The sequence below is a fragment of the Carassius carassius genome, chromosome 7 (assembly GCF_963082965.1).
Source record: "Carassius carassius chromosome 7, fCarCar2.1, whole genome shotgun sequence".
Taxonomy (NCBI): domain Eukaryota; kingdom Metazoa; phylum Chordata; class Actinopteri; order Cypriniformes; family Cyprinidae; genus Carassius; species Carassius carassius.
Window position 1 is genome coordinate 36,329,996 of NC_081761.1, and position 26,818 is coordinate 36,356,813.

At 39.4% G+C, this 26,818-nt stretch overlaps 1 protein-coding gene and 1 pseudogene across 5 annotated transcripts in view; one reads left to right on the forward strand and one right to left on the reverse strand.

Annotated features, from left to right (window-relative positions):
* Positions 1 to 4,832: 4,832 nt before the first annotated feature.
* LOC132143252 (GTPase IMAP family member 8-like) lies at positions 4,833 to 6,717 on the forward strand (annotated as a pseudogene).
* A 3,388-nt stretch (positions 6,718 to 10,105) lies between these two features.
* The window catches only part of LOC132144102 (adhesion G protein-coupled receptor E3-like), a 150,580-nt gene continuing 133,867 nt past the window's right edge, over positions 10,106 to 26,818 (reverse strand). For 3 of the 5 annotated variants that reach the window (XM_059554853.1, XM_059554851.1, XM_059554850.1), the window contains 9 exons: positions 24,223 to 24,339; positions 23,881 to 24,062; positions 23,639 to 23,800; positions 23,358 to 23,564; positions 20,158 to 20,390; positions 19,952 to 20,018; positions 19,779 to 19,870; positions 13,525 to 13,687; positions 10,106 to 10,779 (listed from right to left, as the gene is read on the reverse strand). In XM_059554853.1, the coding sequence (XP_059410836.1) occupies positions 10,687 to 10,779; positions 13,525 to 13,687; positions 19,779 to 19,870; positions 19,952 to 20,018; positions 20,158 to 20,390; positions 23,358 to 23,564; positions 23,639 to 23,800; positions 23,881 to 24,062; positions 24,223 to 24,339 (1,316 nt within the window). In that variant the 3' untranslated portion in view covers positions 10,106 to 10,686. The remainder of the gene's footprint in view (positions 10,780 to 13,524; positions 13,688 to 19,778; positions 19,871 to 19,951; positions 20,019 to 20,157; positions 20,391 to 23,357; positions 23,565 to 23,638; positions 23,801 to 23,880; positions 24,063 to 24,222; positions 24,340 to 26,818) is intronic. The other 2 variants (XM_059554852.1, XM_059554854.1) reach the window with 2 other exon arrangements.

The window sequence follows — 26,818 nt, forward strand, 5'->3', positions numbered from 1 at the left end:
AGAGAGAGAGAGAGAGTCATGCAGACACATACAAGCACACCACCACAAACACTATATACTGTATATTCATTAGAAAGCCACATTGCAACTAAAAGACAGAAAAATGTTTTATTTTTCTGTTCACACCAAAGCACGAGGTAACAGCATGGAGAAAATTCAAGACTATTATCATTGTAAGAACTAACCTTAAAGGGATAGTTTACCCAAAAATGAAAATTATGTAATCAATAACTCCCCCTCATGTCGTTCCAAACCCGTGAGACCTCCGTTTATCTTCGGAACAGAGTTTAAGATATTTTAGATTTAGTCCGAGAGCTCTCAGTCCCTCCATTGAAGCTGTGTGCACGGTCTACTGTCCATGTCCAAAAGGTAAGAAAAACATCATCAAAGTAGTCCATGTGACATCAGAGGGTCAGTTAGAATTTTTTGAAGCATCGAAAATACATTTTGGTCCAAAAATAGCAAAAACTATGACTTTATTCAGCATTGTCTTCTCTTCAGTGTCTGTTGTAAGAGAGATCAAAACAAAGCAGTTTGTCATATCCGGTTCGCGAATGAATCATTAGATGTAACCGGATCTTTTTGAACCAGTTCACCAAATCGAACTGAATCATTTTAAACGGTTCGTGTCTCCAATAAGCATTAATCCACAAATGACTTAAGCGGTTAACTTTTATAATGTGGCTGACACTTCCTCTGAGTTCAAACAAACCAATATCCTGGAGTAATTCATTTACTCAAACAATACACTGACTGAACTGCTGTGAAGAGAGAGATGAACACCGAGCCGAGCTGTTGTGCTAGTTTAATTGGCTCTCAGGTGAAAATAAAACTGGATTTTGTCCACTCTAAATGATCACTAAATTATCACCACCCCACAGTCTGTTGAGCTGTAAGAAATACATTAAATTCTCAATTCAATCTGAAATAACAGGATGTGTGTGATGCATTTTTTAAACTTTGAGGAGGTGCTTTACACATACTTCCTGTGTCAGGTTCACACATGTAGACAAAGATATATATATATAGAGAGAGAGAGAGAGAGCTTAAACGACCAAAACAGACTGCATGGACATGATGTCAGCAACACATAGACCAGAAGGTAAGTCTAAATTAAATATCCAGATGTGATGTGTGTGCTACTCATGCATGCACTGCAAATATTCTAATATTACATGATTTCCATGCATCTGCCGCTATCAATATGCTGGGTATTGAAATCAATTTTGAATGAGTGCTTACTGTGCACTTTCGCTTTCACATTTGCGATCGCACGTGCTGGTTTGGGGTTCAAAATTTGACCGTTGGGCTAGGGATTTTCTTGGACGTCTTTTCAACGTGCAGAACAGGTTCAGGAAATAACTTTTTTAAACATATAGCCTAAACACAACAAAGCACTCCTTTGATTTCTGATTTAAATATCACATGTAGCCAATACTCTTCTGAAACATTTAGGTGTTAAAATAATGTCATATTTAAATGTTTAAAAATACCATAATGTGACCATATAGGCCTAGCCTACATTTTTACATGGATTTATTTATTTATTTGAGAGGCATTTTTCACTGGAGCATTGACAGAAACAGCTGTTTACATCTGTATTAGATCTATAAATCAAATATAGTTAAAGATAAATAGATGAAAATATATTAAAGTTTAATATATTTACATATATAATTAAAGTGGCGTAAACGTGATGTTACGTGAGTGATGTAAACGTGATGGCAAAAAAATAAATAAAATAAAAATACGTAAACGTGAGGGCACACAACCACGAAGACGGAATAGTAATTTAATTTATTACAAAAGGCTTAAGATATAACTACCGCCATCCTTTAATTTATTTATTTCTACGTTGAGGACACTTTAAAAACCTACAGAGATACCGGAGCAACGAACGACCTTCACAACGGAAGAAGCTAACTCAACCTTAACATTAGCTACTTGGAAATTCAAACAGTAACGGTCATCTGACAACTGGTGCTAAGCCAAAGGTAAGCATAAATGTGCTTTTATTCGTCGTTTTATCAATCTACTGTTAAATTTCACTTCATATTTATATTTCATAATATTTATATGGATTAGAAAGAGTAACGTTATATATATTTCGAAATTCCTCTTGTACATATCCCTCCCAGCAAACATTTGGACGTTGAAAAGACAAGTCCCGTCATGGTTGAAAAACAGTTCCAAAATGAAAGTTGAACAGACGTCTTCAACACCATGGAAATACAGACATGTACAAACGTATCTGAATGCATTTTTAGGAAATGTTCTGTGTTACATATTTTTTTTTACCGATTTATGGACATAGCGCGATTATTTTTGGCCAGGGACACAACGTTGCCGTCTGACCAATGTTTGCTGCGCTGTTGGTTAATTTGAGGTGGTCCAAGTTATAGTCTGAGGTAAAATTTTGTCGATCCCTTTTAACTAAGTTGTTAAAATTGGTCACTAAAACACAAAACTGTAGTTTTTCTTGATCCAGTAAAGAAACGGTTCTGTAACTTTTTTTTTCTTTTTCCACTTTTCAGGACGTGAACAGCAACAGAAGTTTACTTCTGATTCGTAATCTACTACTGACATAGTGGTTAGTTTTAGTACTGCAAATGCAAATACATTTTGTCACTACATTAACAAAAATGTATTGTGTGTAGTGTTTGTTCCCAGCAGGCACAGTACATCAATGTGACATCAGGCAGACGTTGGACTCCAACTAATCCAACGTCATTCAGACGTCATATTTTGGTTGAAAATGAAAGTCGGGTTGACGTCTAAACCCAAATTTGTTTGACGTCAAACTCTGACATCAGACAGATGTTGAATTTTGGTTGGAATAAGCACCACACTGCAACAAAGGGTGAAATGCATGGCAGCACATTAAATATCTCAAGATCTCGGCAGAAGAGGATTAAACAAACTCCACAAACAGCATTACCAACTTCACTTATTACTAACCAGACTGACTTTATTTCTGTCAAACGTCTACAAAAACTCTTAAAATTAACAGGGGTTTAAATCTAATGTGTTTAATTTCCATAACAGCTTAACAGTTAAACACCATAACAGTGATTAGTGTTTCCATTAGTTGGGCTCTTAACACTTATTATATCTTTTGTCTTTTTTGGCTGCTGTGACAGTTTGTTTGTCGAGCACATTTGCAGCATCAAAGACAGCTAAAGTGACATGAGATCAGGTGATTATCTGTAAATGGTTTTATAATCATCATGAAATAACCTGATTCACTGATGAATTTTTTAATCTAACAGTTATGTTAGTCCTTTAGTACATTCATATTACAAACACTGTGTTTCTGCCACATGAGATCCAGCAGTATTACAACAATCAGTTAAAATCTTTTAACAAACATGAGCTCAAAAAACTTAACCTACGCTTACTCACACACAGACATCAACAATCAGCATATGAATCTCAACAATGGTGACATGCTTCATGCAGCAATGCATGTTGGGAGCCATGTGTTTTATACTATACATTGCTGCATGAAGCATGTCACCATTGTTGAGATTCATATACTGATTATTGATGTCTATGTGTATCGAAAGATTTTACTCCCAAAAGTATTTAAAAATGAAAATTCTGAATGTCTGATCTGATGGAAGAAAGTACTGTTTCTTGAATATTGTTCATTAATAATAAACAACCACTTTAGATCAATGATGAGAAAATTAGTTTACATCAATAACTTTTCTTACGGTCCCTTTTATAATAAATTATGTGTTTTGGTAAACACTAATTCAGGAACCAAACACTTACCAAGCCAAGAGTCAAACTACCCAACTAAAGCAAACACTGATCACAATAATGGTGATCAAACATTTTCAAATAAAACATCAACATATAAACCTCTGTTAATTCTCAAAAAGAACTTCTGTAGACGTCTGACAGAAATAAAGTCAAACTGGTTAGTAATAAGTGAAGTTGGTAATACGTGTAGTGCCATGCATTTAACCGTTTTTTATGTTTTTGTTGGGGGGGGGGGGTTTATTCCAGCCAACATTCAGCATCTGCCCAATGTTGGAGCTTGACGTCAAACAGTCGTTGCGTTTAGACGTCAACCCGATTTTCATTTTCAACCAAAATCCAACATCTAGCCGACGTTGAAGTCTACATCCTGTGCCTGCTGGGTTCTTGTATTAAAACAGCCGTTGTTGTGTATCCTGGATGCTCACACGAGCCTGTGAAATTAGGTACTTTAAAATAATTTTGAAAATCACGCTTTAAAATGATTCACTAAAGACTACAAATCAGTCTGGCAGTATTTTCTGACCACAGGGGTCAAAATGAGCATTGTAAAGCTATATTTATAATAATTGTTGATATTTAATTTGTGTTTCAGGGCAGTTGGTGAAGAAAGGGATGTTGTGATTACCAGTTCCTCCTAGCACACCAGATTCTGCTGTATATGGACGCCTGTCCACTAGCTCTGGACATTTACAACATTTTGCCAGGGACCCTTGAAGAGAAGATTTTTTTAAGGACACCCTCAGAATTACAACAGATTTTAAGGCTTAAAATTATTGTGGTTGGGAGTATAATGAACATAATATGATTGTTTTATTTATTTATTTTTTAAATGGTGCACAATTTTTTTAATAATATTTTTTTTTAATAATACAGCACAATATAGGGCTAAGTTGCACCAGTTAAGGAAAAAACACATAAGTTGCATCGGTTTATAAGACACATTCTACTATTAATTTCAGAAATAATTTAAATACTGATAAATAAAACAAACGTTAAGAAACGTAAAAATTTAAACACTGTAAAGATGTATTTTATTTTCCCTCACTTTAAATCATGTAAATGTAATGCTATTCAAAAACAGATCAAAAATAAAAATATGTAGGCCTCAAAGGAGATTCACGCGATCTGGGGATGTGCTGTTGGGAGTCTCTGGAGCTGGAAAGAGTTCAACAGCAAATGCAATACTGGGTCGAGAGGCGTTTAAAGAGAGTGGAACCAGAGAGAGTGAGAAACAGACCGGAAGAGTAGAAGACAGAAACATCTCCATCGTCGACACTCCAGGATTCTTCAACACTCAGCTGACTGATGAAGAGCTGCAGAGTGGAAAGATGAGGAGTATGTTCCTCTGTTATCCTGGTCCTCACATGTACCTGCTCGTCATCCACCTGGACACCTTCAGAGAGGAGCAGAGGAACATTGTGGAGCAAATTCAGGAGAACTTCAGAGCTCAAGCTTTAAAGTTCTCCATGGTGCTTTTTGTTAGAAGAGAAAAAATGGCAACTAGACAATGGAATCTCTTAATTAAAAGTAAAAAGTTTAAGAACCTTGTCCGTCACTGCAGAGGAAAGTATTATGCAATCAACAGTAAAAATGACATTATTCCAACTCACATCACAAAAATTGATGAACTCGTCAAATGGAATGATGGTCAGCATTATGACATTTACATTTTCTTAAGATATCCAATAAGATGCAAAAAAGAAAACAAGGAGCTGATTCACACACACAGTGTAAAGGAAAAGAGCACAATACATGTTACTGAAAAGAAAGGTTTTATTTCCCCTGTGAGAACTCAACTATATGACAGATGCACTGTTTCACAAGAAAAGATGAACGAAGAAGAAAAGGCAACATAATCAGAATGCTGGAAAATGAGCAGAAAAAGAAAATGGGACTAGAAGGAGCAACTGACAGTGACAGAGACAGAAACACATCCAAACCAGGTGAGAATTTATAGCTTTTTCAAAACATCATGATGTATTTCTTGAAAATTAAATGAAATAGTATTGTAACTTGTTTCTTGTATGTTCTCTTACAGAGTCCACACAGAACAGCCACATAAAACCTGGTGAGTGCACAGATCTCAGGATCGTGATGGTGGGGAAAACTGGAGCTGGAAAGAGCGCAACAGGAAACACCATCCTTGAACGAAAAGTGTTTAAAGAAGAATTATGTTCTGAATCTGTGACTGAGAACTCCAGGACTGTTTAATACGACAATCAGTGAAGAACAACTGAAGCATGAACTGGTGAGATGTGTATGTCTGTCCCTGGTCCTCATGCGTTTCTGCTGGTCATCAGACTGGACGTGAGATTCACAGAGGAGGAGAAAAACACAGTGAGATGGATTCAGGAGAACTTTGGTGAAGACGCCGCACGTTACACCATCATTCTGTTCACTAGAGGAGATCAGTTAAAAACATCCATTGAAGAGTTTCTGAGCAAAGACAAACAGATTAGAAATCTAGTTGAACAATGTAAAGGAGGTTGTCATGTTTTTATTAACACAGCTGAAGAAAATCACTCCCAGGTCACTGAGCTACTAGAGAAGATAGACAGAATGGTGATGGAGAACGGAGGAGAGCATTACACAAATGAGATGTACGAGGAAGCTCAGAGGAAAATAGAGGAAGAAGACAAGAGGAGGAGAGAAGAAGAAGAGAGAAATAAGTCAGAAGAGGAAAGAAGGCATCTGCTGAAAAAAGCTAAAGATGCAGTCTTACTGGGAACCGGTGTGGTAGTGGGTGCAGGAGCAGCAGTTGTAGTTAGCGGAGGGGCATTAAGTTCAGCTTTTATCTCAGGAGCAGCAGTTGCAGGATCTGCAGCTCTGGCCTCTGCTTTGCAAGGAGCAGCGCTATCAGAAGCTGTAATGGCAGGAGTAGTAGCTGCTGGAAATGCAGCACTGAACTCTGCTTCTGGTGTTAATGGGAAAGAGGAGAAATTAATCTAGCATCAGTGAAAGCAACTTTGTTTTACCATCAGTTTCTGATGCTATACTGACTTAAAATAGGGTGAATACAAAAGTACATTGAAAACATGTGACTGAAGTTGTGTTTCTATGATCTTAAAGTTCCTGTATTTAGTCCTGTAACATCATTCAGTCTTGTTTAAGAACAACAAAGGAAGTACAACATCACTGTGTGTCTTTTTTTTAAGCATTTCTGTTAGTGTGCAATCCAGTACTGTAAAATCAACTGTAGTACTGCACAGTTTTTGAGTCAAACTAAAAATAAAACAAAAAGCCATCAATTTTCTTATAGCCAGCCAATCTTAAATGTTAAAAATTCTATTCACCTACCAGAAATACAATGGATGTGATATCTGGCACTGAACATTTCCCACTGCATTTAATGCAGTTCATGCATCCAGTTGTAATTTTATTCTTGCAGGAGAAGGATTCGCACTGGGAGCATTATCGTCGCTGAAGCGACTGTAGATAGACTTCAGAGGATTTACAAAAACTAGTATAAATGCTATAAGGTAAAAAAAAAAAAATCCTGAATATACATCATGTTACAGTATGACAGTGTTTACAATAGATTTGAGATTCTGAGACTTATTCAATGTGTGATTTGGTAGTTTAAATATTTGACATCTCTTTGTGTTAAAATAATATAATTTATTAATTATATTTTGAGTATTTTAATCAATTGTAAGCTATTATGATCAAAGTGATTTCCATCCAATCAATTCTGGATGCAACACATTCTGTATATAAGCAGAAAATATGAGATGAATACCATCTCGGGGTTAACTGAAAATTTTTATAAATGTTAATTTCCTTCTTGGGCTCTAGCAAGGGCCATAGCTTAATAATATTATAATGTTTTTTTTTTTTTTTTCAAGTGAGTAGGTGTCCTGCTACAGAAACCAAATAGTCAAATGTAAAATAGAATTGCCTTCATTGTGTAAATTAAACATAGATTAACAATTGTTAAAACTACTAGTAATTCAGTAAAGAGCTCTGAGGGATTTTCTTGCTTCTAATTTCTTGTATCGACTTTAAGGCTGGGACACACCAAACTGACAAAGAACTAGCAGCATCAAAATCCGATACACCGCTCATACTACAGCCAACTGTAAACTAACATCTGCGTTTTGTGCCTTCATCAGATTAATTAAATGATCAGCAGAAATCAATAGCATATATTTGTCATTTAAAAGGAGAAACCAAAACAAAGATATACAAGGCAAATCCAGATATACGAAATGTAAACAAAAAAGGGCTTACCATTTTGAATATCAATTACAGTATGTTGATAAAATATATTTAATAGAAAACCACTATATTATTAATAAATCAATCCAGCCTTCTTTCAATAAATGAATGAATAAATAAAAAGTGTTATTTATTTCAAATATATTTGACCGCCAGTGTGAAAATAAAATAATGCATGTGATCTAAATAGCAAATTTTTATTAGGCTATAATCAGGGGCATCATACACTCATTATTATGGGTGTCATGCCATAACATATTTTTACTAAGACTGAGTTATATTTAATGTGAATCAATGTGAATGTGAAGTTAATGTGAATAAAACATTGCAAGTAGTGCTACTATTCATAACACTTTCGTTGTACAGAAAGAGGGCAAATGACATTTACATTTACATTACATTTATTCACTTAGCTGACGCTTTTATCCAAAGCGACTTACAATTGCCACATATGTCAGAGGTCGCACACCTCTGGAGCAACTAGGGGTTAAGTGTCTTGCTCAGGGACACATTGGTGCCTCACAGTGGATTCGAACCCGGGTCTCTCACACCAAAGACATGTGTCTTATCCACTGCGCTAGCACCACCCCTGCATTTAGCTTACATCAAAGAAAATTTTTACTAACATTCTAATTCAAGCACTCTCAAAAACACCCATTAAAATCACTGAAGCTGTTTAAACTTTAAAATTAATATCTTACAGATTCGTACACACATTCACACTTTGTTATTTCTGATGAGGGAATGCACCAGAGAGAAGTATTCAGACATTGAGCCAGTGAAGAAAACACCAGCATTTTAGCAGTGACTCATATGAACACCTCTGATTGGCCATTGCTATGGCATTTATATACAGGTGCTTCTCAATAAATTAGAATGTCGAGGTTAAAGTTCATTTATTTCAGCAATTGAACTCAAATTGTGAACTCGTGTATTAAATAAATTCAATGAACGTAGACTGAAGTAGTTTAAGTCTTTGGTTCTTTTAATTGTGACGATTTTGGCTCACATTTAACAAAAACCCACCAATTCACTATCTCAACAAATTAGAATATGATGACACGCTAATCAACTCAAAACATCTGCAAAGGTTTCCTGAGCCTTCAAAATGGTCTCTGACAGTCATTGACACCCTTCACAGGTAGTGTAAGTCATAAACATTAATTTTCAATAAGCTGGCTGTTCACAGAGTGCTGTATCCAAGCATGTTAATAGAAAGTTGAGTGGAACGAAAAAGTGTGGAAGAAAAAGATGCACAACCAACCGAGAGAACCGCAGCCTTATGAGGATTGTCAAGGAAACTGGATTTAAGAATTTTAGAGAACTTCAGATGGAATGGACTGAGTCTGGGGTCAAGGCATCAAGAGCCACCACACACAGACATGTCAGGGAATTTGACTACAGTTGTCATATTCCTCTTGTTAAGCCACTCCTGAACCACAGACAACGTCAGAGGCATCTTACCTGGGCTAAGGAGAAGAAGAACTGGACTGTTGCCATTGGTCCAAAGTCCTCTTATCAGATGAGAGCAAGTTTTGTATTTTATTTGGAAACCAAGATCCTAGAGTCTGGAGGAAGGGCGGAGAAGCTCATAGCCCAAGTTACTTTAAGTCCAGTGTTTAAGTTTCCACAGTCTGTGATGATTTGGGGTGCAATGTCATCTACGGGTGTTGGTTCATTGAGTTTTTTGAAAACCAAAGTCACTGCACCCGTTTACCAAGAAATTTTGGAGCACTTCATGCTTCATTCTGCTGAGCAGCTTTTTGAAGATGCTGATTTCATTTTCCAGCAGGATTTGGCACCTGCCCACAATTCCAAAAGCACCAAAAGCTGGTTAAATGACCATGGTGTTGGTGTGCTTGACTGGCCAGCAAACTGAAGCACCGTTATTTTTAAGAGTGGAGTTTCAGGAAAGCCACACATTTGTGAGTAATTCACATTCACACACTATCTCTATCTCTTTAGCATTGTTTAAATATTTTGTTTTATTATCATGTGTTCTAACATAATGCATTCAAATAGTACATAAAAACACCAATGTGACCTGTACAAAATCTAAATGCAATTTACATTTCAGTTCAATATTCAAGCTAAGTAACAGATTAATTTTACACTGAAGCCATTAGCTGTTTATTTTCTTATTTTTATAGTTTAGTTTTAAATTGTGTAAATTCACAATATCAATGCAACATGTGTCCCTCATTCCTGAAAATACATTTTGCTATTTATACTGTATATATTACAGCACAATATTAATTTACTGTAAAATGGGCCTTTATAGAAGAAACTTTCATTAGTTTGGAGCTTTTTGAGCTCAAAAAAACAAAGATGTAACTATGTTTAATTGAAGTTATAAATTGTTGCTCCCACACAACTGTATGTTTCCATACATGTAATTTATTTCCCTTTATCATGCGCACATGAAATAGTTTTCTGGAGTTTTCAAATGTGATTGTTTTGAGGATTGAACTAATGTGCTTTTTACCCTCCACCAATAATAATAATAGCCTAATAATAATTTTAAAAATTAAAATAAATAAATAAAGAAGCTATAAAATAAAACAATGTAGAATAACATGTTTTTCTTTCATTTGCAGAAATGATCTGAGACTATAACATTTAGCATACAAAAACATAGATTTTGTTACATAAAATCAGCTGTATATTAATGGCACTTGAGCAGAATTTATTACTTATTACTTATTCAGTGGTTATTACTCTGAACGTGACGCTGTGGTCCTCTGTGTTGTTTGAGCAAAGACATCTGAAGAACTTTCTGTACTGCTCCCTGACCTGGACAAGAATGAGACGAGAGGAGCTGAGTGACTTCATGATATTAATTTAACCTCTGAAAGTCATGAACAAGATTAGAGTTTGTTTGGAATAAACAGGTTAGAAAAGGTGGCTTTTAGATACTAGATCTGCATTTTTAGAAACAGGAGTATTTAAATATTCATGCTTTCCTTTACTTCAATAACCTGTGCAGGATGATAAAATGTCTTATTAGGACAAAATGAAGAAAAAAAAAAAAAAAAAAAGGGAAAACAGCCTAAAATTTTGAAGTAGTTTTAAAAGCTTGGAGACCAAAGGCATTCTCATTTTAATTTAGAATTTTTAAAGAGCCAGTACGATGAAACTTCTAAGCTTCCTATCACTGTTTATAAGTCCTGTACAACAGGTTTAAATCCGTCCAAGGTTAAAAAACATTGTCATTTTGTCAAAATATCATTTTAAAATTACCTCAATTCTCAGAGATCCCCAAACGGTTCGCGCGAAGCTGTTCAAAAGATTCAGTTTCCTTAAACCCCACCTTTCGGTAGCATACTGTGTTCTGATTGGTCAACTGACATAGTCAGTTTTGATTGGTTGTTCCGCACACAACTTCACGGTAAACAATGGGTTAGCATCTTTTTGGGGTGAATTATGTCTTATTCCTCTCATCGCGAAGCAAACAGTAAAATAAAAAACTCGAACAGTCTCGCTGCTTTTTCTTCTGTGTGGGCGTATTCAAGCCATGCGCTTCAGTTTGAATCTGAATAGCACGTTCAGCGCGGGGGCGTGGTCACATTAGATATAATGAAGGGAGACGTGAAAAACGGACATCGCGTTGTTTTCATATGGATTACTTTATCACAGAATATCTGTTTTCGGCAGCACTTGTTTAGTTTTAAAGTAGACATGTCAAGCTTTCTATAGATATCTCTCTCATGTCTCTTCATTGAGTATTCACGGAGTTATACTTCATTTTAACGATGTATTTGTAAATGAAGATCAGAGCAGACAAAGGCTGCAGACAGCACATCTTGTTTGTTATCTTCATTTTATAAGTGCGCAAAGTTTTGTTGTTATTATGTCTGTATCCAAAAAAAGTAGACCCTTTACAGATTCGATTGATGTATTACCTGTACGATTAAAACTGAAAGTGTAATTTAAGTTCTTTTCGGGGTTTTCAGGGGAAAACCGCGTTAATCGACTCCAGAGGGTTAACATATAGTGCTAGCGCGACATACTGATAAGGAGAAAACAAACACATAACTTCATAATCATACTTAAAGGTTGTGATTCGGAGATGCTTGTTGTTCCAAATAAAGTTGGTAATGAACCCTCTTTTATGGCCAAATGCTTTGAAAATCCCGACTTGAACTCACCGAGATTAGAAAAGCAGTTATCAGTGAAATGTTGTGAACACAACAAAAGGGATTTGTTGTACTGCTCTGGTATTGTGGTAAAAATGAATTTTAGCCATTGGTTCTTCTGATCTTCATTCTTTGGCATTGAAAATAAAACAAACTTGTCTTAGCGTCTGTGTGGGGGGTGGGGCAGGTCAGAGTTTTGTTTCTCCCAAGACGGTAGGCGGAGATTATTATGCAAAGTGTTCTAGTGACCTACATAGAGATGGGCAAAAGATTTGAAATCTATAACGACTCATTTCAGCGATTCAGAGTCGATTCCTTACTTTAGAAGCCAATAACTTTATAAATCGTGTACTTTTTGGTTTAATTACTTTGCACATTGTTTACACTGATGGACAGCTACATCATACACTGTAATACAGGTAATTTTTGATTTCCCATCTGTGTGGCTCTTTAAAGTTGGAGTTTGAATAGTTTTAATTAATTTGAACATTCAATTACAGGAAGTAAATGGAAGAGTAAAGGACATTGCACATTCCAAAATTTTCGTATGCTCTTTTTTCGTATTCGTTATCCTAAAAAGTTTTCATGCACATAAATCTTGCACGCTAAGTCTGATGTGTATTCAAAAGTAATAAATGGAATCTTCTAGCAGTGAGGATGATTTTGTTGTCCTCTCGCTTCTTAAAAAGAAAAAAGAAAAGAAAATATTGGGTCCATCTAATCCTGAGAGAGAGGAAGGTATTAAGGAGCAGCGGGATTATCACGGGTGATTTGAAGTTTACTTCAGGATGTCAGTGGCGCAGTTTGATGCTTTGCCTGCCATACTATAGCCACATATTAAAAAGAAGACCACCAATTTCTGTGAACTTAGTGTGCAAGGCAGTGTGTAAACATGATTGACACAGCATGAGGTCATGTTAATTTTTTAACATACAAAAATGTTGTACTCCTCTCTAAGACCCTGTTTGCACTAGTGCCTTTTCGTTTTAAAACAGCATTTTAGAATGAAAATGATCCTCATCTACACTGGTGTTTTCACTGCATTTCATAAATGATCTCTGTCTATACTATGCACAGCTGAAAATGCATGTCACATGACCATTCATACAGCTAAAACCATAGATAAGTAAAGGTAGATCCTCTATTATTTAGATGGTGGATGCATCTGCATGCTTAGAGCGGTCGAATCAGAAATCTACCTATACATATCTCTACAACAATGAGCATGATGTTATTGTTAACATGGTCATCAAGGATATGCAGAGCTAATGTGAGCATCCACACAATTGTTTTCCAAAGTCTCTGTGTTGGTCAGTTTACACTTAGACACAGATCACCAAAATAAGAACAGGACCTCAGTGAAAACATCCAAATTACACATGTAAACTGAGTGGTGACTGACCTTATTATTGAGGACACAGTAGATCAGGAAGATGAAGGTTCCCTGCTGGGAGTTCAAAATCAGAAAGAGGATCTCCAGCACTTTACTGTTATTAGAGAAGAAACCCATAATCCAGGGGCAACCAAGAACCACAAACTGAGCCAGTGTTTTAAACACCATAATCCTGCAGAGAAACAGAGAAATAATGAGTGTTATTGTGTCTTTATTGACTATGTGGTTCCCTTTCGATACTTCAATCATACTGCGTATGGGGAAAAGCTCCTTTTGTCCTCAATGCTGACGCCTTTTTTCAATAGCGCAGTGAAACTGCACTGCCTTTGGTTCAAGCTGGAAATCATTTTTAACCAATGATGGCACTGCGTAGCTGTGCGAGCCTGTGGTGATGCAGCATGCCAAAGCCCGTCAAAATGGGAGGAGCGTATGGCTATATAAGCCATACACCCGGCTGCAGCCTTCAGATCGAGGCGGGGCTGCACCTGGGGTGGGGTTGCACGACGACTTCCCTTCGCTGGATCCCGTTTGCTGAATGTCTTCACCTGGAACGAGCTCTCGCCGTCGAAGAGGCACCGCAGAGGACCAGCTGAGATCGCCGAATGGCTGCAACGCCGGCGTTCTTGCAGACTGCCGCTCTCAAGTGCTGCTCTCGAACCACCCGCTTTCCGCTTCCAGCCGCTTCTCAGCGATCTCCTGCTGCCATCTGGCACTTCTAAAAGAGCAGTTTCCAGTGTTTTTCACCACTCTAAAAGACCATTTCCAACATCGTTCTCATGGAGGAGGCATTAACACTAATGCCCCACTACAGCTGTGGCAAATTTGGAACTCCTCTGCATGACGGTCTCGGTGAGTGCGACTTTTGCCTGGGCAAACCCCACGCTCTTATTGTGAGAGCATGAGTTTCACCTCTGTGCTCGTGGATCGCTTTCTTCTAATGAAAGTGGTCCCGCCACTCGCACCCTCTCGTCTTCTTCCTCCCGCAAGCCGGCTAGGAAGAGACAGCAGGTTAGAGGGGCTCAGCACCCGGACTTGGGTGAGCTCAAGCCGGTCCAGCACCTGCGTACATCTCCTATGAGAGATCCGTCACCCATCCTCTTTTCACGCCCAGAGCATCGTCCCTCGGCAGAATCGAGTTACCTCGTCTCTTTTGGCAGATCAGAGGATGAGCTGCTTGATGACTCCATGTCACTCAAGGCTTCCAAAATGGAGGATTGGGCCGGTAGGATGCCCACATGCCGTCACTTTAACCCATCGACGCCAGAGCTGGGATGATTTTCCACATCCTCTCCAAAGCAGTCGAGGAACTCGATTTAGAGTGGGCTACACCTGAAGTGCCAACACGCAGCAGGCTGGATGAGTGGTACCTGCCAGGACACTGCCAGGCCCCCCACCAGCACTCTGCCCCATTTTTACCCGAAGTTCAAGACAAGCTGACAAGTTGTGGCGTGCCCCCTACTCTGCACGCTTACGCACTACCTCCTCTGCAGCTCTCACTTTAGTCGATGGCTCTCAGGAGAAGGGCTGTGGCTGCTCATCTCAGGGATTCAATGAGCGATTCACTGCAGCACAGAAGTCGCCCCAGGCCATGCAACACTTCCTGCCCAAATGCTCCAGTTCAGCCTCTGCCTCGAGTCGCCCCAGTACTGCGCCGACTCAGCATCAGAGCAAGCCTGCCCCTTCTACCTCCCCACGAGCCCCGCTAAGCGCGCTAACCCTCCAAGATTTCAGGGCCCCTGGCCAAGGATTGTGCTGGACCCGACACCTTCAAAATCTTCATGATCTTTTGGAAAGAAAGAGGAAGGGGCAAAGTCCCGCCATGGCCGGACCACCCCAACAGCTCTTTCGCCTAGTTTCCCTACCGCCCTGTTCAGTTTCAGGCATCAGGTCCAAGTGCCTGCTCTGCACCCTGGGCCCACTGTTGTTGTGCCCACGCAAAGAGCCATTGCTATGGCGAACACAATAAACATTTCACATTTTCAAAAAGAGACTGACACTCGTCAGTGTTCAGGCCCCTGATCAGCCATCTGCCATCTGACACTATCCAACCTCTTGTCACTTGAGCCTTGGCCTAGCAGGCCATCTCCGGAGTGTTTTGGGTTTTGGGGATAATAAAACCCGGCTACTCACTGCAGTTTGCCCGAAGACCCCCACGTTTCTGCAGGGTGATTGCCACTTTGGTAGAACCAGATGACGCTCAGGTCCTCCACGCCAAAGTGATGACTCTGCTAAGGAAGGGAGCCATAGAAATAGTTCCCCCCTCAGAAAGCGGATCGGGGTTCTACAGCCATTATTTCCTCATCCTCAAGAAAGATGTCATTTTCACACCCATCTTAGACCTCAGACTCCTGAACCTCTCCCTCATGAGATGGAAGTTCAGGATGTTAACATTGAAACAGATCCTCATGCAGATTTGCCCAAAGGACTGGTTCTTCTCACTGGATCTGGAAGATGCTTACTTTCACATCCAGATAGCCCCCCATCACAGACGATTCTTGAGATTCGTGTTCGAGGGCGTGGCTTACCAATATACAGTCTGTCCCTTTGGGCTGTCTCTAGCTCCTCGCACTTTCACAAAGAGCATGAATAAGGAGCTTTCCCCTCTGAGGCAGATGGGAATCTGTGTTTTGAATTATCTATTCTGGCCTAGTCGTGGACCAAGCTAGACCATCACAGTTCTGTGCTCCTCAGCCACTTAAAGTGCCTAGGACCCAGGGTCAATTTTGCCAACGTATCACATTCCTGGGTGCAGTCTTCAACTCAGTCCGTATGAGGGCTATATTCTTACCAGAACATGCTCTGGTAATTCAGCAGTTTACCCCTTCTGCCAGGAACAAAGCCTGTTTCTCTCTGAAGTTCTTCCAGAGTATTCTACCTCCCCAGTTTTCCCCAACAGCTCGGCCTCCTACAAATGCGGCCTCTGCAATACTGGCTGAAACTCCTGGTCCCACCTCACGCTTGGCGGCATGGCCACTTTCGCATCAGGGTCAACCAGGCCTGTTTGGCAGCCCTGAAACCATGGATGAACCCTGTATGGTTCAGTCGTGGAGTACACATTCAGGCAGTTTCCAGAAGGAAGTAGTCTTGACAGATTCATCCAACTTGGGTTGGGGCACTTTGTGCGAGGGCAGACCAGCCTTCGGCTCGTGGTCACATGAGGAGAGCCATCTCCACATCAAGTGCATCGAGATGCTGGCAGTGGAACGAGGCCTTCTGTCCTTTCAGGTGATACTGAAGGGGCGCCTCGTCCTAGTCCAATCAGATAGCATGACAGTTGTGTCCTACATAAATCACCAAGGCTGCCTTTTGTCCAGCCGCCTCTGTGCGCTGGCAAAGCGCCTCTTGGTATGGGCATTACCCAGGCTGCGATCGCTCAAGGCAATGCATATGCCTGTCAGAACAAATCTGGGAACAGACATGCTATCTCGAAGCAATGTCCCCTCAAATGAGTGGATGCTCCATCCCCAGATGGTTTTCAGAATCTGGGAGATCTTCAGAAAGGCAAAGGTCGACCTTTTCGGCTCAGAAGGCAACTCTCATTGCCCAACCTATTTTTTCGAAGGACACAGATGTGCTGGCCCACAACTGGCCCAGCCTCCTTCTTTACGCTTTTACTCTGATCACTCTGATCCCTTAGGTCATCAGATGAGTCAGGTAAGACAAGCACAGAATCCTCCTGGTGGCCCCACTCTGGAGGAGCCAAGTTTGGTCCTCAGAGCTATTCAGGCTTTCCACGAAAGCCCCATGGCCGATCCCGCTGAGACGGGACCTCCTCTCTCAGGCAAACAGGACAATCTCCCATCCACAGCCAGAACTCTGGGGTCTGCACCTATGGTCACTCGATGGGAGCCTTTAAGCCTCAGCTGGGATGTGCTACACATCAATGCTCAGTTGAGAGCCCCGTCTACGAGATGCCTCTATGACCAGAAGTTGTTGTTCCTCATTGACTGGTGCTCATCACGAGACAAAGACCCTGTTGAGTGTGATGTATCTCCTAAACTGTCATTTCTCCAGCAGCGTATGGACAACGGTCTCACCCCTTCCACACCCAAGGTGTACGTAGCAGCCACTGCAGCATTCCAGCCTCCTATTGCTGGCCAATCAGTGGGTCAAAACAACCTCATTGTGCGTTTCCTGAGAGATTCTAGGCAGTTGTGTTATAGGCATTATAAATGTTATAATGCTTCAGTTTATTCCAAACGCGCCGTCTACTTTTCTCTGGGCAATGAGCGATGCCCATTCATGAATGATTCATTCTTTTGAGTCAATTCTGTTCAAAGGCTTGATCAAACCAATTGGCAAACGAGTGAATTGGTTCATGAATCAGTTTGAATGAGTCGTTCAGTTCCCTGCCGCACGCGCTGAGCGTCTGAAGTGGTTCACTCGGAGTTGTAACGTTTAAGAACAGAAAGAGCGTTGAAAACGTGGCTGGAACTGCACTGAATTGAAATCTGCAAAGGTTATTATTTGCTAGCGATGGAGATCCTTATTAGATGAACACCGCGTGTGCTGTCTACTGTTTAACAGGTAATAACTTGGGCTACATTCGATTACAGTACACGATACCACTGTGACATTAGTTTGTTGTACGTGTGTGGCTTATAACAGAGGGGAGTCAAGTTGAATGCAGCTTCCAAAAGACAAAAAATAGCCGATTAAGATTTTATTAATTTTAATACAATCTCACTGGTGCAAGTACATTCAGCGAGTCATATTATCAGCTGCTAAATTCAGATCTGTGATTGCTTGCTGGCGCTGAGCCAGAGATAGATGCGTTTATACAGCGCTGCCCATTATAACAAATCACACATGATTCTTTTGAGCTTATTAAAGCATTGGCCAATCAGAGGCGTTCAGATGAGTCATCGCTAAAATGCCGGTGCTTCCTTCACTCGCTCGCTGACTGAATACCTCTTTCTGGCGAAATGGCGAATTCTCTCGCAGAAACAACAAAGTGCAGATGTGTGTACGAATCTTTAATTAAGATATTGATTTCACAGTGTTAACAGTTTCAGTGATTTTAATGGGAGTTTCTGAGAGTGATTGAAATCTAGACTGTCAGTGAAAATTATCTTTAATAATGTAAATGTTATTTGCTCTCTTTTTGAACAATGAAAGATTAGTAGCAATATGTATATCACAATAACTTTCAATGTAAAATTCACATTTAATATAAAGTCAGTCATATTAAAAAAATGCTATGGCATGACACCTATATCTGTTACTTAAGTAAACAGACAGGGTTTTATAATAAATTACATAAATTGGAGTAAAGGCTGATGAAATATATACATTTATACACGCACACATACATTACATACATTTTATCTATATATCTAAATAAAAATAGGCTCAGTATATATGACCCAAAGTAACTAGTAACTAACTACTTGAGTAGATTTTTTATCCGATACTCTTTTACTCTTACTCAAGTAACTATTCAAGACTAGTACTTTTACTTTTACTTGAGTAAATATTTCTAGAAGTACTTTTACTTTTACTTGAGTACAGTTTTTGGGTACTCTACCCACCTCTGTCCACTGTCCTCAAAGCACTCAAAGGGCCTCCCGAGATACCTTGAGTTTGGGCTCAGTAAGGGCATTGAGGATCTACATTGAGCGGCCACAGATGTTCCGGCAATCTGACCAGCTTTTTGTCTGCTTTGGTGGCAGCAACATGGGGTCTTCAGTCTCAAATCAACGCCTCTCGCGTTGGATAGTCAACGCTATCACTCTATGGGCCTTGATTGCCCCATAGGAGTAAAAGCCCACTCCACTAGAGGAATGCCCTCTTCCTGGGCCAGGTCTAGTGGTGTCTCTGTCAGGGACATCTGTGAGGCGGCCGGCTTGTCCTCGTTGTCAACTTTTGTCAGATTCTATAACCTGGACATCTCAACCTTGCATGCCTGGGTTCTCTCGGTATGATACGACAGCCTCTGTCAGGCTCCGTCATCATGCCACCCTTCAGAGATTTAGTTCCCTCTTAGCAAGAGTATTGTAAAGGTTTTGATGGCTCCGGCCCTCTCATTTGTCCCCTGGACCCCAAGATGTCCAAGATAAGTCTTGCAGCACCGTCATTGGTTCAAAAAGTTTGCCAGTTTGAACCAATGGCAGTGCAGTTGCACTGCGCTATTGAAAAAGGCTTCAGCATCGAGGAAATAGGACCATTTCCCCATACACAGTACGCGTTCCATATGTCAGGGAACCAAGGTTACGTTCATAACTGAGTACATTTTCTATAGAGTGATTAAATAATAATGTTACTTGGTTTGCTTAATCTGTGAAACTTCAGCATTGAGACTTTTGAGAGCTGAGTTCAGACTGATGACAATGTTGATGAAGAGAATCGTGTTTGACTGCAAAGTAGAAGAGCAATTAATCACCTTGTTTTCCTTTTAATATAAATAAAAGTCATAAGAAATTATAAATGTGTTTACTGCTAGTATGACACAAACAGGACCAAGAAAACTCCAGATGAAGCCTTTATCGATTTTAATCCAGCAGCTGTTTAGAGAAAAATCAATATAACTGAATTAATTTGTCAGAAACACAATTTCAGGTGTTGACTGGTGAAGTATTGCAGATTTTAATCTTGTGCTTGACACTGATAGAGCCTGTGTCTATATTTTATCAGATCACTCACTCTTTGCTGCCGTAGCCTTCAGGAACCAGACCGACAGACACACACACCACAACCAGAGCAACCACATATCCAATCACACAAAGGAATCCAGTGCTAAGCACCATCCTCTTTTTAGAGCTGATCTTTGATAGGTTCTTCACACAGATGAAGAGCAGCACAGCTTCAATGAACATCCACACAAAGCCGGAGAGAAAAAGGAAGTGCAGAAGGCCTGAGATCACTGCACACAACACCTGAAGATCAAGAGAAAGGGTTATGATGATTTTCAGTGAGGCTGTGTTGAGCTGTAGGCAGGGCTCTGAACCGGTTCAAGGAACGAAAACAAAAACCGGAAACGAACGATATTTTGACAGGAACAGATCCAGAAACAGAAACGAAATGATTTTTTATAGTTCCGAACAGAATCGAAAATTTTCGAAAATTTGAAATGGACATTAGCCGGTTAATAACGTTATTTTATCTTTCCGTTTAATATTTGAAATTTGCTGTCAACCAATCAGAATTCCAGCAGTACAGCATATGCAAATGTGACTCTGAAGCCAGCAAGTGAAATGTCCGCTCAGCTGTGAACTCAGTCAAGTCTCAATGGCAATGCACCGCCTTCAGGGCTGGATTAAGACCAAAGTGGGCCTGATGACGCAGCGCAAAAAGGGCCTATTTTTTCTAGGCGTTGGTGCATGTGCATACTACACTCAAGTAGAGACCCAGCGCAACCGAGTGCGTCGCGGGACAATATTTGATTGATGAATGCAGACGCGGGCGGCAAGATATTATTGTGTGCGGGTTGCGGGAAAATAGAGTTATTTGCGGGACTCCCGCAAAGTGGAAATATCTAGCAAAATAAAATTACTAATAAACCTTTATTTCTAATAGACTAAAATAAAATAAAATAGACTTTGCGGAATGGGAGGATGCTGATGAAACCATGGACAGCGACGTGTAATTCCATTCCGAAATAGCGAGAGATCCAGTGGTGGAAAAGGCGATATCAAGAGTTTCCGAGATTAAGCAAAGTAGACTACTTTGCATTCCAGCCTCCAGCGCACCATTGGAGAGGGCTTTCAGTAATTGCGGTCGCATAAATGCGCAGAGACGGATTAATCTGAAGCCCTCATCAATGAAGGACATGCTATTCCTGCACGGACTACATTAGTAGTCGTAGTCTACAATTTTTAATTCCGTTTATTTGTAATTATTTATTTATTTTGCTAAATATTTAAAATTGGTCTATTTTGTTATTGAGGAAAAATGATTTTTTTTGTTTGTTTAATGTTTGAGGAAAAGAAGCCATTCTTAAGCCGTATAGGCTAATTTTCTTTTGAACATGAAATAAATCCAGGTTTATTATTATTATATAATTCATTAGGCTATCCTAATAGGTATATTTTTTTATTTAAATTTCTTACTTTTTTACTGTATTTCTATGTTCTATGTTCTATGTTCTAAGTGCCATGTTCATTCCTTTCATCCATTTAATTAAACGCAAATAAAACGAAACATTTGTTTCTCTTTTAAATATATATTCAACAGGGGAGCAATTGAAAAAATAACAGAGTAGCAGGCAGAATATGCAATGCATTTAAAAAAAAAAAAAACTAAAAAAAAAAAACTTATACTTTACCCGCAGGATTTTGCAGGCGGTAGCGGGACGATAACATATTTTTGCGGGAGCGGGACAGAAAAATCCATCCCGCACGGTCTCTACACTCAAGCGCCAGCATGCTTATGCCCAACCTAGGACCGCAGCTCTCCTTTGATTATTCCCAACTTTGAGAAGCTCCGCTCGCCAGACATCATCATGCACAGATAGACGTTTCCATATGTCGAAATTGGTTAGCGCATCTGAGAAAGATTTAACGATGACAAAAGCTCGTCTGAGTCACCGGTTTCTGAGTGCAGCAAACTCAGATCAGCTGATTTTGACCGATTAATAATCAGTTAAACGGTTTAAAAAGTCATTTATTTATTTTCAGTAAATTATCAAAATATTTAAAAAGGTTTTCCTGCATGGTTAATATATATATATATATAGCCTAGAGAGAGAGAGAGAAACTATGTAAGTTTTTTATAGAAAAAAGAAAATTTCATTCAAAAATAGACATAATGCAGACACAAAATGTTTACAAACATTAGGCTATTTTTTATAATCATTTGTTATTCAAATACGAATACGGAAACTTTGATTTTGTGTCGAATGAGAAACCCAACGTTGGTTTCAGTTTCGTTTTAGTCTAAATTAATTAGTTTTGGTTTGTCGTTAATATTGCTATAGCTTCTTATATTTGTAATTCTTGTTCTTTTCTAAATACTGTTAATTGAAATTATTTTGTTGTGGAGTGAGGGGAACTAAAATGGCCTAGCGGAGCTTCACAAATTTCCCAGAAGCTGAACAGTTTTCATTTGCTATTAACCTGAAAATAATTATTGAATGACATTTGGAGTCCGACTGTCGGACGCATATACAGCGTTACTTATTATACATTTACTATTATTCTATAGTCTTTATATTAAATAACATTTTAGCATCCAGATACGTCGGGAACATGGAAACATTTAGATTCGTGCTGAATGAGAGAGGTAGGCGTCAGCTTCAGCTTACATTAATTTGTTTTTGGATTGAGGTTTTTATAGCCTAAACTTTAGAGGGTTTGATTTGAAGAGAAACTAATAACTGTTTTTATAATGTTTTTTAAACATTTTGCTTTAGACTACAGGCATTTTAGCCTTCATTATTTCGGGAAGTAATGGCTAATAAAAAATTTTTTTTACTCTCAAAACGAAATCTTATACAAGTGTTTTTTTTAACAATGCAGCAAACATTTTTAAATATCTTAAAAATACTTTTAAAGTGTTGATAGTTTTTTTTTTTTTAAGTAGGCCTAGCTTACATTTGGACAAAATCTGGTGCAAGCTGTAAGCGTTAGATCTGTATTTTTTCCTTTTTTTGAGTAAGGAAAGGCTATACTTTATTATTAATATTAAATTATTATTATTAGGCAAATTGTAGGCAAATAATATTGTTTTTAAAAAAATAACGTTATTAACCTGTATTTTTTCCTCCCGAACCGGTTTAGGAACGGTAATAATATCAGAGGAACGCAGAACAGAACCGTTAAAATATCGATTCTGCTGGGAGTGAACCGATTGAATTTTTTTTTCGTTTTCAAGCCCTGGCTGTAGGGCTCCTTCATCATTCTCACCTGCTGAGGCCGTATGAGGCTCAGGAACGGCTGTGTGAGTAGGAACAGAAGGTGAGCCAGCAGAAGACTGATGCAGATGTTGATTCGAGCCACATTATTCACTAAAGGGCTCCACTGACAAAAGGCAAAGGTCAACAGGGCCAAACTGAAGAATACCAGCCCCACGATCACACACACCAAATTCAACAGATCCAGCAGTGAGTCACTCTGAGAAAACATGTCAGAGTTCATGAGTGCCAAATCTGTGCTGTTCTTCAGTGTTCACTAGAAATGTTCTGTACCTCTGGTGGGCGGCTGGTTTGCATGATGAGAGCGAATGTGGACAGATGATCACAGGAACACACAGTGTAGCTGTTGTTGGTCTTTAAAACAGAACAACCATCTCCAATCCACTCGCTGATATTCCAGTACACACAGGACAGAGAACCGTTGGGATCAAACTCCTGAAAAAGATGAAGAAAATATTAGAAATCTGAATATTGGATATTTCCAGATGTTGGACAAACACATTCCAGTGTCTTACTCTGATGTTTCTGAAGGTGAAGTTGACTGGTTTGGTGAGCTTAGTGTTGGTGGTTTTGGGAAGAGTAACTGAGATCACAGTGGACATCATGGTTTTAATCGTGTCATTTGATGTGTTGAAGAAGTCTGGCTTCAGTAGATTCTCCATCGTGACGTAGCTCATGAAAGCCACAGCAGCTGTTCCTGAGTGACAGAAACAGAAAAAGGAACTTATATTGAATACTATATTCTACAATTACAACAACAACAGCAACCAGAAAGTAAGTACATGTGGTTTAGTGGTAATGGTATAATGTATCTTCCCACATTTTTTTAAATCAATCTAAAAAATTATTTGTCATACTTCCATTGTTGTTCTTGGATATCCCAATGAGATCGATGTCCACAGAAGAATTTGTCATTGCAAGTCGAGGGATTTTATTTAAGGTGACCTGTGGTCCAACCATAAAGACTTGACCCTCTGATTGAACACAAACAGTTACGTGCTATTTAAGTGTACATTCATTTATGTATATTAAGTGTGTGTGTGTGTGTGTATATATATATATATATATATATATATATATATATATATATAAACACACACACACACACATATAAATATACACACACTTTATTTATATACAGTGTTGAAAGTAAAAGCGTTTAAGTATAACGGCGTTACTAATGGAGTTTATTTTTCAGTAATGGAGTAATCTAATTGATTACTTTTCCCATTGTTGCATGCCATTAACTTTACTGAGAATGTAAAGTGTCGCATTACTACAATGTGGTTGAAAAAAAGCACAAGGTGTCATGCTTTGTAGTGATGTCTGGTTTGTGAATGAATTGATCAATTTAACCGGTTCTTCTTAGTTGAACCAAATGGTTCGCGTCTCCAATAAGCATTAATCCACAAATGACTTAAGCTGTTAGCTTTTTTAACGTGGCTGACACTCCCTGTGAGTCAGAATAAACCAATATCCCGGAGTAATTCATTTACTCAAACAGTACTCTGACTGAACTGCTGTGAAGAACGAACTGAAGATGAACACTGAGCCGAGCCAGATAATGAACATACACGCCCACTGCTGGAGCGGTTCTCGTTCTCGAGTCAAGAACCGGTTGCATCGGTTTTTCGAAACACCAGTACACTGAACCGAGAACTGTTTCTTTCAGACCCGTCTGATTAGAGAACTGATTACCTGATTCCTGTTCTCGAGTCAAGAACCGGTGTTAGGTTTTGTATAAGTAATAAGAACGACGATTATCTTCCAGACCTCACTTTATTCCGAACAGTAACTTCACATGTCTTTTCACTAAGCCCCCTTCTACTTCTTCTCTGTTGAACCCACTTCTTCTTCTTACAATACAACGTCCCTAGAGGTAGCATTAGGAATTACAGTACATGATACAACATTTCCCCTTTTTGTAAAAACATTCTCCTTAACTCAACAGAAGAAAACATGTACTCTGAATAAGTAGTTGTGACAACCTAGTCAACTATTCAGTAACAGTCCATACATTATATTCAATGCATGTAAACAGTGACATCTCTGTAACTAATAACTCATAACATCAGTACATGAATGGTCAGCAGAAGCAATCAATTAACATTTGAACATACTTCAACCACTTTTGTAAACCAAGAAGCAATTAACTCATTCAGAACCGTTCTCTTTTTTTTTTTTCATTGAGAGCTACACCTATGCAACTTGGATGTAAAACAGTCCTGTTTAGTGTACATCATAGTCCTTGTGCCAAACAGGCTTTCGTCTCATACGTGAGACTTTCACATAACTGTGTGTAGTGTTTTGTGTTTGCTGTAATGTGTTACTGTCTGGCACAGTCAGTCAATTCAGGCGAGTATGCCAGGTGAGCAGCATTCCACTTTTTTCCATCACTGAGCAGGAATGTGTTGGGTCCAACTCTCTTCTCTACTCTTACAGGAGCAGAGAATTTAGGATGACCTTTTGGAATTGCACGAGGACACCTTATTCTCACTTTTCCTCCCACGCAAAAGCGAGGATTACGAGCACTTCGTTTGTGATCATTGTATAATTTCATTTTGTCCTGTTTCTTTTTCACATGTTCACGGACAGCAGCAAGATCACATTTGCTCTCCTCATGTAAAGGCAGGATGTTAAGCTTGGTTCGCATCTTCCTCCCATACAAGAGCTCGTATGGTGACACACCCGTCGTAGCGTGAGGGGTTGCCCGATACGCCTGGAACCACTCGGTAACAGTTCTGTTCCAAGGTTGTGAGTGTTGAATGGCAGTCTGGATGCAACCTTTCAATGCACGATGAAATCTTTCGACCGCACCGTTAGCTGCAGGATAGTACACATATGTGCGTATGTGTTTTATGTCCCGTTCCTTCACAAACTCAGCAAACACAGTTGAGGTGAACTGTGTACCATTATCCATAACGATACACTCTGGGTTGCCATGACGACTAAAAACAGTGTTCAGAAATTTGAGAACATCCTCAGTAGTTGCACTGCTAGCAAATGCAAGCTCAGGCCACTTGGAATGATAGTCTGTGAGCGTTATAGCATATCTGCAACCATGGGTGGCTGTTTCAAATGGTCCGACTATATCCAGACCCAGTTTTTTTCACGGACCCTCAGGGAACTGAACTGGCTGCAGAGGTGCTGGATGCGTCACAGCAGATTTGTCATTGGACTGGCAGGGTATGCATGTAGCAATCATTGACTGGACCTGAGCGTCCATCTGCGGCCACCAGTAAAGATCCCGCAACCTCTGTTTTGTGCGGACTATGCCTTGGTAAGACTTGAGTGCCAAGGAAATCAAAGTGTGTCACAGGGCCACAGGGACTAACAACCTTGTTCCTCTGAAAATGAAAGCATCTTTCACTGCGAGTTCCTCTCTCACTCTGAAGTATGGAATCATGTCCTGACTGACCGCTTTGATGGAGGGTGGCCAGCCCTGTGTAATTT